The sequence below is a fragment of the Brassica oleracea genome, chromosome C7, assembly GCF_000695525.1.
Source record: "Brassica oleracea var. oleracea cultivar TO1000 chromosome C7, BOL, whole genome shotgun sequence".
NCBI classification, from domain to species: Eukaryota; Viridiplantae; Streptophyta; class Magnoliopsida; order Brassicales; family Brassicaceae; genus Brassica; species Brassica oleracea.
The window spans coordinates 23790305-23803077 of record NC_027754.1 but is presented as its reverse complement, the minus strand read 5'-3'; the positions used below and the strand labels follow the sequence as shown (position 1 = coordinate 23803077).

At 38.6% G+C, this 12773-nt stretch overlaps 3 protein-coding genes across 3 annotated transcripts; all 3 read right to left on the bottom strand.

Moving 5' to 3' along the window:
* Window positions 1-1516: 1516 nt before the first annotated feature.
* Window positions 1517-3192, bottom strand: LOC106302901 (microtubule-associated protein RP/EB family member 1C; the record flags this gene model as incomplete). Its single annotated transcript, XM_013739301.1, has 6 exons — window positions 1517-1941; window positions 2034-2147; window positions 2241-2481; window positions 2559-2668; window positions 2747-2902; window positions 3028-3192. Coding segments are annotated over 6 exons (1044 nt in total), but the record flags the coding sequence as incomplete, so codon positions are not given.
* Window positions 3193-3282: 90 nt separating this feature from the next.
* LOC106306034 (probable LRR receptor-like serine/threonine-protein kinase At4g37250) lies at window positions 3283-6213 on the bottom strand. Its single transcript, XM_013742485.1, has 2 exons — window positions 4493-6213; window positions 3283-4057 (listed from the first exon to the last, which is right to left on the bottom strand). Exons 1-2 carry the CDS (start codon window positions 6093-6095, stop codon window positions 3417-3419), a joined length of 2244 nt encoding a protein of 747 aa, XP_013597939.1. The 5' UTR covers window positions 6096-6213; the 3' UTR covers window positions 3283-3416.
* A 5846-nt stretch (window positions 6214-12059) lies between these two features.
* LOC106302900 (uncharacterized mitochondrial protein AtMg00810-like) lies at window positions 12060-12484 on the bottom strand. Its single transcript, XM_013739300.1, has 2 exons — window positions 12323-12484; window positions 12060-12203 (listed from the first exon to the last, which is right to left on the bottom strand). Exons 1-2 carry the CDS (start codon window positions 12482-12484, stop codon window positions 12060-12062), a joined length of 306 nt encoding a protein of 101 aa, XP_013594754.1.
* Between the last annotated feature and the right edge of the window lie 289 nt (window positions 12485-12773).

Here is a 12773-nt window from a genome sequence, read left to right as displayed (position 1 = left end):
TAAAAAAATATTGAGTTGCATTTCAAATAAAAAGGTAAAGATATTAAAAATATTCTAATTAAAATATGTAAAATTTAATATAGTTTTAAGGAAATGGTCAAAAAAAAAAGTACACATAGAATAATCATGATTTTTGTTAACTGGACGGATCATTATTTATATGATATCACACACGAAAGAAAAATTTTTGTTTTTAAAATTATCTAATTAACTCTATACTCATTTTTTAATATTTTTTATATGATATCACACATTCTTAAAAAAAATAGATAGTTTAAAATGCAAAAAAAAATATTTACTTAATGAATATAATATAAACGAATATTACAAATACATCATTTAATAAAATAAATAATTAAAAACTGAAAATTCATATCGGGTCAGAGTCTAGTATATCTTTAATAAGTCGACCCAGGCTGGGAATTTTGGGATAGTTGTGTTGTTGGTGGTGAAGAACACAACCCTTTTCATACAATATATTACAAGAACAAGAGCACAACAAAAGGAAGGGAATAAGGCTCTGCCATGTTGAGTTATTCCATAAGAATAAAGATTTGGAGCTACTTTATTCAACTTTAACTTTTTATAAAGTTTAAAAGTTTTTTATCAGTTTGAAATTTTTTTAATAGCAATATACAAATGTGGAACTATCGCATAGAAACATTTTAATGACAATATATATGGATGGAATGGAACCAAGTTAAGATATTGTGTGAATTGTATGTCAGAGTTTCGTGTGCCCTACGTTATTAAAATATTAAATAGAAATTTGCTATAGATAAGAAGGAATAAAATCAAATGGGTGTAAATAAGGGATAACAGAAGTTCTGATTATCATGGGATTACAAAACAGTATATGAAGTTTATACAATTATTTCGAAAACAGAGATAAAAGTTTTGGGTTTTACTTTTTAGAGATGACTTGTTTGGCAGATTCAAGGGTGGATTCAACTGCGGCGGCGGCTCCGACAAGAACACCGCCACTAGTTTTGGGGTGAGACTGGTGAACCACCTCTATTTTCCTCTGCTCTGGGCCTTTGCCAGCCGAAGAACGTTGCTCCGTTGTCTCAACCACCGCTACTTTTGATCCATCCTCTTGTCTTTTCTTGTTGTCCATTTCCTTTAATTATTTATAACTAAAAACAAATTACAATCTATATACCACAAAAAAAACAACAATACAGAAGAAACATACATACCTGCATGGCCTCTTGGTTCATAACCGAGATAAGAGTTCAATTCTAAGATGGCTTAGGGAAGAAAAAAAACTTGTAAGAAACAGGAAAATAAATTAATGAAAGAAAGTTTTCGAAAGAGTAGATTAATTATCCTTAGATTGGCGAAACGTCCGGTTCTTACATACGTCTTTTTTTTCTTTAATTTTCCAAAGATTGATTGGTTTAGCCTTAGTCCTAGGAACGCCTTTTGGCTTCTACGATTCTCACATATTAGTATGACGGCTCTAATGTCGGAATCATCATGCACCAGTTATTAATCGATAGGATGTATCAAACTGTAGCTAGGAACCAGAACATATTATAAAAAAAGTATCACAAAACATCACACAAATGATATTTGTAAAAATAGGTCTATATAACAAGTGATGGGGATTTTTCAAACATAGAACCAATTCTCGGAGACATTCATCGTTTTTGTTTTTGTTTTTGTTTTTGTTTTTCTGATTCAGCATGTTAAAAGAGGAGATGATCCAGTGCATTTGACATCAGAAGAATCAGAGAGGCGTTGCCTTGGAGAGAGAGTTGTAATCGCTGCCGCATCCACGTCGAGATTCACAATGAGTTTCCTCTTCTGCGACTCTATTCCACTGCTCCTTCTCTCTTCTGATCCTTCATCAATACGGCTTAAGTTCTGTGTTTCTGTTGCTGCTCCAACGTCTTCTCCATCTGCTGCGTAGAGTATCCTTTTAATGGAACCAACAAGCTGCACAAACAAAATATGATTATATAAAATTGCGAGACATTTGAATAGATTTATTAAAACAAAACGAGGGATTAGGAATCTTTTTTGCATACAGGTAAGTTTTCAGTGTCAGGGTTCTGACAGAGAATCTCAACATCTCTTAGTTTAGAGAAGTAGAAGTCTCTTTCTTTTTCCAAACTGTCGATGTACAGTTTCAGTTCTGTGATCTGTGAGATAACGAAAGTGAGTTAGTGAGCTTTTCAAAAGACTTAGATAGAGTTGAGAGAGAGAGAGAGAGAGAGAGGGAGGGAGATGCATACCTTTTCATCATAAGCAGCAGGCACCGGTTTAGATTGTTTAGAGAAGGGTGCTTTCGAAGAGTGGTGATTCCCAGTGTTGGAGGATGGTGGATCGTGTCTACGGGTTCCATTCGAAGATGAAGGTCTAGGTGCAACTGAAGAAGAAGAAGAACCCTTGCCTGATTGTTGTGTAGCTGCAGCAGCTCTCTTGGTTGCTTCTTTTCCTCCTTTACAGCCTTCTCTTCTCTCCAGTGCGTGGTAACTAACAGTTTCAGAAAAACGAGTATATGCATCAGAATCAACATTCATAAAGACTGTGATAGTTGTGAAAAACTTTACTTGTGAAGGTGGCCACCACCACTGACAGAATCACAGTACTTCTTCAACCATTGCATGAACTCCAAGTTATCCAATGGTCTACCCTTAACGAGCTTGCTCACTTCTATGTGCTACATACACAGCCACCAATTCGATTACAAGCTCTATTATATCTAAATCAAAAACCCCTAAAGAAAGCGAAAGAGGACCTTAGTGATCTTGAGTTTGTTAAACACCTCCTGAAGGACCTTGTAGTTCTGAATCATCTCGTACTCACTCTTGGCATCGAAATTAACCTTGTGCATCGGCACAGCTCCAGGGTGCACCGAATCCATGAGCTGGCAGTGAACTGCTCCTGAACAAGCCTACACATCCATAGATCCGTATTCAATTCCACAACTAATCATCAACGCTAGTAGAAGATGATAGCCTAAGATCTGAGGTTCCTCAACGATTGAAGAGAAAATTGGTCAACCGAGATGATTAATACCTCCTCGACTTTGGAGAGATTTAGTTGCAGGGTTGAGTTAATCCACGCTAGAATCTCCGATCTCCCTACGAAATATGCTGAATCCATCATCCCAATCTTCGTCTTTACCTCAGATCCAACTCTCTTACGGCTCTTTTCAAATTTGGAGAGACGAGAGCGGAGTTTTCAATTCAAATTCCCAAACCCGAATCTTTACCCGCTCCTAATATTTCGGATCCGGGTGCTTTTAATGGGTCTATTAATCAGATTACTTCATAAAAGCCCAATACCTAATTTCTTATTCGGCCCATATAAACTCAATAATCAGATGGGACACACAGTAATCAATGATCTAACTCTAAGTACACACAGTCAAGCTATTAAATCTTTCTTGGTACTATTTATTATCATTATTGTGAACTAAAATGAAAAGGGAATTTCTCTAGAACTTGCAACGCCTCTTTGATATTAGGCCTTCTCTGTGGTATTGGAGAAGCACATGCTAGCCCCATTTTCAAACATGCCAACACTGCTTCTTCTTTGCCTTCTAACTCAGCTCGTATAGCCGCATCCGCCATTCTCATCGCCCGGTCACCGTCATCGATCACAAGCCCATTAACCTGTCCAAGCTCATCAACCACCACGATCTTCCCCGTTAGCAACTCGAGGAGGATAACTCCAAAAGAATACACGTCCCACTTTGGATTTGGTTTTATGCTCCTGAGAGATTCCGGAGCGTTGTAAGGTAAACCAACTGAGCTTGGGCTTGGGCTCGGGCTCGGCCCAAAGTCATGAGATGACGTTGATCTCTTGCTTCCGAATATTGGAGCCGATCCACCGGTTCGGTAACTCATGTCTCCAATTAAAAGCTTTTCAAGTCCAAAATCTGCAACTTTCGGCTCCATATCTAAACCCAAAAGGATATTACTTGGCTTGAGGTTGCCATGCACGTGCTTCTTGTCGTGTATGTACGTTAGCCCGCGAGCTACACCTTTCGCTATCTTGAGCCGAGCTTCCCAAGGTAAATGACAAGACGAGGAGCCCACTTTCCCTGCCATTATAAGAAAAAAAGACACAAGCCAAATATTAGACGAAGACGTACATGCGCAAGTTAGCGATTCCCTTACTGATTCTTATCTAAACAAAGAGACAAAAGTAGAGCAAAAGCACTTGTATCATTGCATATACCAATACAAAACAACAAAATCACTATATATGGACTCAAGTTACTCAACAGTGAGATTTCACAGAAACAGAACTGTCATTATCTTGCATTTGAGATAGTAACCAAAAATATTTAAAAAATCAGTTTTGAGAATTGACGTTGACTCTCCTCCGAGCATTAACTGACATACATGTTTTAGTTGGAACCAACTCTCTGACTCCGAAACCGACAGTTTTTACTCTCACGCACATGTTAGTTTACTAACACACAACCCTACTAACGTAAGCGTTAAATCAGAGAGAACGAGAAAATGAGACTTACTGTAACGGGCGTTAGCGAGGCTGCCGTTAGGGACAAAATCGTAAATAACAAGCTTCTCGTCTGATCCCCAATAGAAACCTCGAATTCGAACCAGGTTAGGATGTACCAGCTTAGCCAAGGCTCGAACCTGAGTCTCGAAATCTCTAAACCGGTCTAAACCGCACTCAGCGATACGTCGAACCGCCACAGCCGTACTGTCTTGAAGAACTGCTTTATACATTATGCCCGAACCGGTGGCTCCCAAAATATAAGCCGAAGCTTTGAGAAGCGTCTCGATCTCAAGCTCTTTCTCAGAGTCAAGGTTCACTAACGTACCTTTCTTGTCTTGATCATCCAACCCGGACCGTCTGTTTCGCCCGACCCGATTCTCTTCATCGGATTCGGATCCCGATGTCTCGGACTCCTCCTCTTCTTCTTCGCAGTCACCGTCAACGTTAACGGTTTTGCGTAGGCAGTACCACTTAGACGAGACATTGGAATCTGTTGCTGACGTGGACCATTTCGACGTAGCGGTTACGGTCTTCCGTTTCCTAGACTGGTAAATGTAGAAAACCACAATCCCGAGGATCGCTAAACCGGCGATGTCACCGACAACAATGCCTACGATAATCACCGGTTTAAGAGCTGATTTCGATTTCGAACCGGCTTTGGAACTAATTGGGTGATTGGTTGGCTCTAGGGTATTTGGTATAGCGGCTAATGCTGGAGGAGAGTTTGGTGTTAGCGATGGAGGCTGAGAGGTTGCTTCACTACCACGGCACGGGTGTTTCGCTGGGTCGGACCCGCAGAGAGCCGGGTTACCCGAGAAAGAGTTCGATTCTTGGTTTTCGAGAACCCGAAAACCCGGGATTTGACCCGTGAGCTGGTTGAAAGAGAGATCAACGGTGGCGTTCTCCGGAATTTCGTCGGCGAAACCCGACGGAATCTCGCCGGAGATTCTGTTGAACGAAGCGTTGAAGTAGCGTAATCGACTCCCTCCGAAACGTAACGGCAACGAGCCTCTGATTAGGTTCGACGACAGATCGAGAAACTCCGTCGACTTAAAACCTCCCGGAATCTCGCCGGATAGATAGTTATGCTTCAGCGAGATCACCGTCAAGTTCTGGTACCAGCCTAGCGTCGCCGGTAATTCTCCGACGAAAGCGTTTTCTGAGAGATTCAACACGTTGAGTTTTGAAGACGCGCCGAAACTCGCCGGTAACTCGCCGGAGATGTGGTTACGCGACAGATCAAGAAACCGAAGCTCCGTCGCGTTGAGAAGCGAAGCGGGGAAGGAGCCATTGATGGAATTGTTGGAAAGATCGAGTCTTTGAAGCGAAGGGAGAGAGCCCAAGTTGGAAGGAAGAGTACCGGAAAGCTTCGAGCTCGGAAGGGAAAGAACCGTCACGTGCCGGGAGGACTCTTCGCACGTGACGCCACGCCAAGAGCAAGGAGTCTCGTCTTCGTATCTCCAGCTCCGTAAAACGGAAAGAGGGTCGTTGATGATTGAGTAACGGAAAGAGAGGAGAAGAACTCCGTCTGTGTTCAAAGCAAGAGAGCGGTCACAGAGTAAAACCGTGAGTACGAAGAGATAACGGCGGAAAACGGCGGCGAGTGTCGTCATGAGTGTTAGTTAAGCTCATGCATCGTCACTAAAAGAGAGACTTTACTTTGTTGAATAGACAATGTGATAGTGAGCGATATGGAAGTGTTTTTCTCTTTTTATGGGATTCTTGATTTCGCACTTAAATTTATCCTATGTAATTTGCACGGAATGTGATAACAAAAATTAAAACTATTTTCGCTGTTCATGCCGACGTCGTTTCTGTCGTTTTACGCTAATAATCAAACATGGACCCTATATGGTAATCATTATTTTAATTTTTTTTCCCCAAAGAACGTTACAAAATATAGCATATGAAGCTGGATATTTTTCTTCCATACAAATCTCTGCTGGATCACAAAACACTATAGAATAAATGTATTTGTTATGATTGTGCGATGTTCTAAGAAAATGTGACGTGAGATGATTCATGGATCATGTGATGTGTGTCAATAAAATTATATAAATTTGATTGGTAGTCAGTTAATTAATATTGAACAAACATGCTCAGATGGGAGAATAGTATCTTTGCTATAAGACATTCAGATAAAGTTCGAAGTTTAGCAGGTCTCTCGCTGACTTGGATTTTTTTTTTCTCTTTTTTTTTTCCTGAAATTTTATTAATGAATCAGTGTCCAACTGGACCAAGCCCAACACTAGAAGACAGGATACCCATTCAACGGGCTAAAAGAAAACAAACAAACCGGGCCTAAAGCCAAGGGCGGAGGCAGCTTAGTGGGTGGGGGATCAGCTGACCCCACTTCTTTTTGTAAAAAAAAGTTTTTAGATAAAATTTGTATAATTTTTGTATTGATTGACCCCATTTAAAAAATAAATTTGATCCCACAAAAATAATTACAAAACATTAAAGACAAAATTTAATTACAACTAATATATTTTTTAAAAAAACTTTGGATTTATATTAGTTTTAATCTTATTTTTCTATAATTACAAAAATTTAGTAAATCACTAAACATATTTTGTAATTTTAAACATTGTTAATGTTAGTTTAATATAGAAACATTAAAAATAAACAAACTTAAAAAAAAGTTTTAAGCTATGAGTGAGTGTCAAATACATTTGTAGTTTTTTTTGGAGTAATACATTTGTAGTTTTTTGATCGTTTATACATTATGTTTTTGATTTTTTTTCTGACCCCAGTACAAAAAAATTCTGGCTCCGCCACTGCCTAAAGCTCAAGATAGATCCCGTTGAAGAAGACGCTTACTCATCCCACCACGTGTAACGGCGCCCGGCGTCTTGAGACACGCGTTAAGGAGAGAACTAGCCACCTTCCACCGACGATAGAGGAAGAGACTCGACGGAACTCCGTCGTCAACAGAGCTAAGCCGATGAAGAACCGCACACAAAGGAACAATCTTCACGGCGATCAAGTCACACACCAGATCTAAGTTTCCAGAAAAAATAAATCGCCTACAATCGATCCCACCACCATGGATCTTCCTGCTTGAGATTCAGTCATCTTTAATGATAAGAAGAAGCCCGAAGATGAAGCGGCTTGCGAGGAGGAGATGAAGAGAGGAATTGATGCTAAGGAAAAAGAGGCGATTAAACAAATAGGAACGGGAAACGTCGATCAACAAAACCGGGAAAAACCCGGTGAGAAGCCGCTGTCGCCATCGAGAAGAGCGCGACGCGGAGCCAAAATCCGGATAGCTCCGTCGTGAAGACCGCGAGCCACCAGAGTCAGAGCCGGCTATACTCGTTAGACAGACCGATGTATACCGGAGTCGAAATCGCCGAAAGGAACCGGCGATGGAACACACAGAGCTTCTTTTCAATCTCTTCTTCGTGAAGGATACAAGAGAGAGAGCTGCTGACTTGGATTTACTTTTATATGACCGTTTATTATTAGTTTTTCATTAGGATTAATCTTTTTATTGTCATTGTACGTCAGATCATCATCATATGCATGTAGGCTGACTTAAGTGATGCAGGAAACACATATATAAATTTTAAACAGCTGTAACGTTAATTGATAAGTAGACATACGTACTGCCTACACTGTCTACCTATATATATATATACTTGATTATTTATCAATTAACAAGTGTTTTATACTTTCAACAAAAGATAATATTCGTTTCATATAATCTCTGGTTTGAACTTTCGTAACTTTATTCAGAGACTTTTTATATGAAGTTTACATTTATAATTTTTGGTATACCGTTTTCCATAATATTGGCTTTAGCCTTGGTTAGATAAATAAGTCGATTTAACTGATATTTCTGGAACATGTGTATAGTTAACCTTACATGTATGTCAATAATCTCAACGGATCACGAGGCTAAACTGATTTAAAGAAGAAATATCAAAAACACTAATACATATATATATATAAATGTAGTACTGGATTGAGCAAAGGTCAACATCACACGTAAAATAAATGCATGTCAAGATTAATGTACAACCGGTCAAATTAATTAGAACCGGTCCCCGTTTTAATTAAATTCGCGAGCGTCATCGTGGCCCTCTTGTTACGTATTATTTGATTGCCAAATCTCAAGTTATATACTAAGTTACAAAAAAAAAAAAAAAGTTATATATATATGCATGTAATGTAATGTGTATTACAGTATTTCTTAACACCATATATCACGGTTGCTATGACGTCTGTGTAAGAATTTTATGCGAACAAATGAAAATTTCTTATGTAATTTCTTCAGCAAATACTTTGAGAAAGTGGTTATTATGTAAAGGTAAAAAGTAATTCCAGGTCGCTGATGTATGAGTGCACTGTACGCAGTCCAAGTTTCACACACTGGGTTCATTGATTACCATAAGACGGTACATGAGGCTTTTTTTTTGTTTCCTTGTAAGCATAAAACACGAGATCGTAAACGTAAGTAACCTGCATATTTTGATATGAATGTAGACATGGTATAGCAATAAATAATCAAATAGAGAATGGCTACTAATTTGGCGGTGGACAAAGACCGGATAAGAAATGGCGTTTTCTATTTACTATTTTGCAAAACTCCAAACTTATTTTTGTCTTGCAAATTTACAATTTGATCCCAATTCGACATTTTTTTCAAACAATGAACATACAATAATAATAGACCACTGATCAATGACACTTGATCGGTCGGGTGTTTTTGGATATATTATATGATATCTGTTACGACTTTTCATTTTCTTTGTTTTCGATAAAAAGTATTTTTATAACGATGAAAATGAGATTTTAACGGTCAAGGAACAACTGTGGAAATATTCGTAGTTGTTTGATAAGTCTAGCAAGCGATGAAGTGAACACATCGAAGCTATTTGGTAATATAAGCTACTATCTATTAAGCTTTTAACAACGACGTGTGATTAGAATGATTAAAGTGAAACGGGACATGGTATTTAACTATATATCCAACGTGCTAAATCAAAATGTCATGTTTGATTCGAAGCAAACAACAAACAAGAGGAACAAATTGTTAGAATAATTTCAGAGCAGATAACAAATTCAGAGAGATGTCTAATAGATAGTTCATGGACACACGATGCATTCTTTAGTGGTTATGGATGAACATGGAAAACCTCAGAAGGAACGGCTCAGTTATTGGGAGCAAGAAACCAACGACGAAGAATCTTACCACTTCATTCGGATCTTGAGGCCCTTTTATGAGCGATGGAATGCATGCTTCAACTATTGACGTGTCCGGCTTTTGGCACCGATTGTAAAGATCTCGTCTCAATGATTCAAGACCCAGGAGCATGGCCCAACTTCTCCATTGAATTAGATGAGCTGCAGAAGCTGAATAGCATATTCCCAGAATTCTCAATTGTTTTTATTCCTCGCACTGAAAATTTATCTTTTGATTCATTAGCTAACATAGCAAGATCATTTCATAAGAACATAAATTACATTGGTTGTTCTATTCCGGTCTTCCGGTCTGGTTCCCCAAACCATCTCAAGCTTGAATAATAGATCAGTCGTTCGATGTCAAAAAATAATATCAATATTTTCTGAAATATCAATATACATTATATTGAGATTTTAAGACGACAAAAGCTTAAAACCCCCTTTGCTTTGCTAATGATGTGACAGAAATAAAGAGATAAATGCGCCTTTAAACAAAAATAGCTATCATTATTTAATATACACAACCAATCCATCAATTTGAAAGAATTTAAAATGTATAGTTGAAAATGTTTAGAATAACCATAAGATATTCATTCACACATAGATATTACATTCTGGCAAGTAATGAATTTTGGAACATTTATTATTTACCTTTCCAAAGAGGTGTGTAATGTGTCTTGGCATGCTCCTCATATAAATTGGGTTACTATTATTATAACTTTTTTGGGTTTTTCTTTATAAGAAAAAACTTTGTATGGAATCTTTCTACAAAGCTTAAGCTATAAAGGAATTGGGCAAAAGCTCTAAAAGAGCTTCAGATAAGAAAAAGCTTACGGAACAAAATTTAGCAAATCACGTGTAAGAAGATGCCAGGATTGATTAATTAATACAAAACAAAAGATAAGATACTTTTAAGATAATGAATTTATACCTTATTCTCATTGGATTGGTTATGTGCGTCCCTTAACGGGTAAGCAAAAAATCTAATGTACAAGTGAAACCCATAACGAATGAAAATCTAGAGCTTTATCGTAATCAGTCAGTCGGTCCATTGGTTGGGCACATGATTCTCTCACAAATAAAATACTCCGCTTTATTTCTAGCATTTGGATTAATGATAAAAAGTTTGCTGAAATTAGTGCAAAGACCTCGTGATCAGCCGTTACGGCTTTCACTAAAATTTATGCAAATCGAGATTTACATTTTGGACATTTACTGTAATATTTTTAGCCTTTTAATATTTTCGGAAAGTAAAAAATAGTACATTTTGATTCGATGCGGAATGCACAACAATTACAAAACACAACCACGCAGTACGCATCATTGTCACATTATTTAACGGCTTTTCTATGATTCTATTTTCTTAAGGAAGACAACATCGAGAAGAGTAGCTTTGATAACCAAGCACACTATACACTGAACCTCTCCTCTTCTTTTGGTAAACCGGGAAGGACCGAACCGGCTAAGGTCAACAACACTAGTGGTTATACCGTTGATAGAGTAAAGATATCCAAAGAACACATTATTGATAGAGAAGAAGGATTACAAACAATAAGGATCACGATCTCATGTCGATCGGATCAGTGATCTCATGTAGTCGATGAAAAGCTTGAAGAAAGCTTTAGAGAGAAGATGAACTTTACTGGATATTATTCAACTTAACGTTTCCAGATTTACATTGTGATGCTCTTATACACAATGAGCTAGGTTTGGATAAGACAAACACGTCAGCATACTAGAGAATCAAATCTGTTGAATAGTTGTATATGCTGAGCTGTGTTGACCGTATTACGACATGAACGTTGCGCTGCTTTATCATTGGCGACTGGTTTTAGAATACTCTGTTTGTCCTTTTGCTCCAAGCCCATCTTACTATCTTGTGTCTTCTGTTGGGCCATGATACTGAGCAAAACCTCTGTCTTTGGCTCGTTATCGCTTACACACCTCTTCAAACTGGTGGCAGGAGGTTCTGAGACACCAAGTTTGGACCGGAGATTGAGAAACGCGTTGTGGTAGCGACTTCGTAAAGATATCTGCAAGCTGATGTGATGCTGGTATCTGTTGCACCACGAGAGCCTCAAGCGCAACACGTTCACGCACATAGTGAAAGTCAGTATCAAAATGCTTTGAGCGGTTGTGAAGAGCCGGGTTGGCTGTGAGGTAGACCGCAGACATAATGTCACAGTAGAGTTATGGAGTGACATATATAGACACTCCCATTTCGCCAAGAAGAGCTGCTAGCCATTTCATTCACATGCAATAGTGGAGAGTGTGCGGTACTCGGCTTCGGTTGAGGAACATGACACGGTTGGGTGTCTTTTGGCTGACCATGATATCACATTTGATCCAAGCAAAGTACAGAAACCTCCAGTGGATCTTCTTGTTTCTTTTCACCCAGCCCAATCGCTATCACTGAAGGCTTGGAGAGTGATATCCGTGTTGGCACTGAGATTGATCCCAAACGTATGTGTCCCTTTTAGATACCGCAGTACACGTTTTAGGTTTGTTTCACAACCGTCAGAGCATGCTTCTTTCTACAAACATAATTCACAGCATATTGTATATCCGGTCTTGTCAGTGTAAGGTATTGTAGTTTGCCGGCAAGACTTCTGAAATAGGTAGGCTGAGGAAAGAGTTCTGTTTGTCCTGGTACTCTATCCAATTGCAGTGGCAATGGTGTAAGAACAGGAGCACACTCGTCCATCCCAGCGTTGATCAACAGGTCGGTTGTGTACTTCTCTTGACTTAGGAACAAACCATCTTCGTGAGCATGAACCTGAAGGCCAAGGAAGTAATGAACTGTAGGGGTGGGCATTCGGGTACCCGTTCGGGTTCGGATCGGGTATTTCTGTAAAAGGGTATAAAATCCGTTCGGGTATTTTCTCATTTCGGGTCGGGTTCGGATAATTTCAGATATATCCGAACTCCATACATAAAAAAAAAGAAAATTGAAATGCATATTTTGTTTTGCCTTCAAATCATTTCTGATAATATAAATAGTTTAAAACACACATGAAATGAAAAACAAACAACAGTAATACGTCCATAAACATAGTGAAAATATCAACAAAGTTCCTAGATTAAGCAAACAAACCAAAACAAGC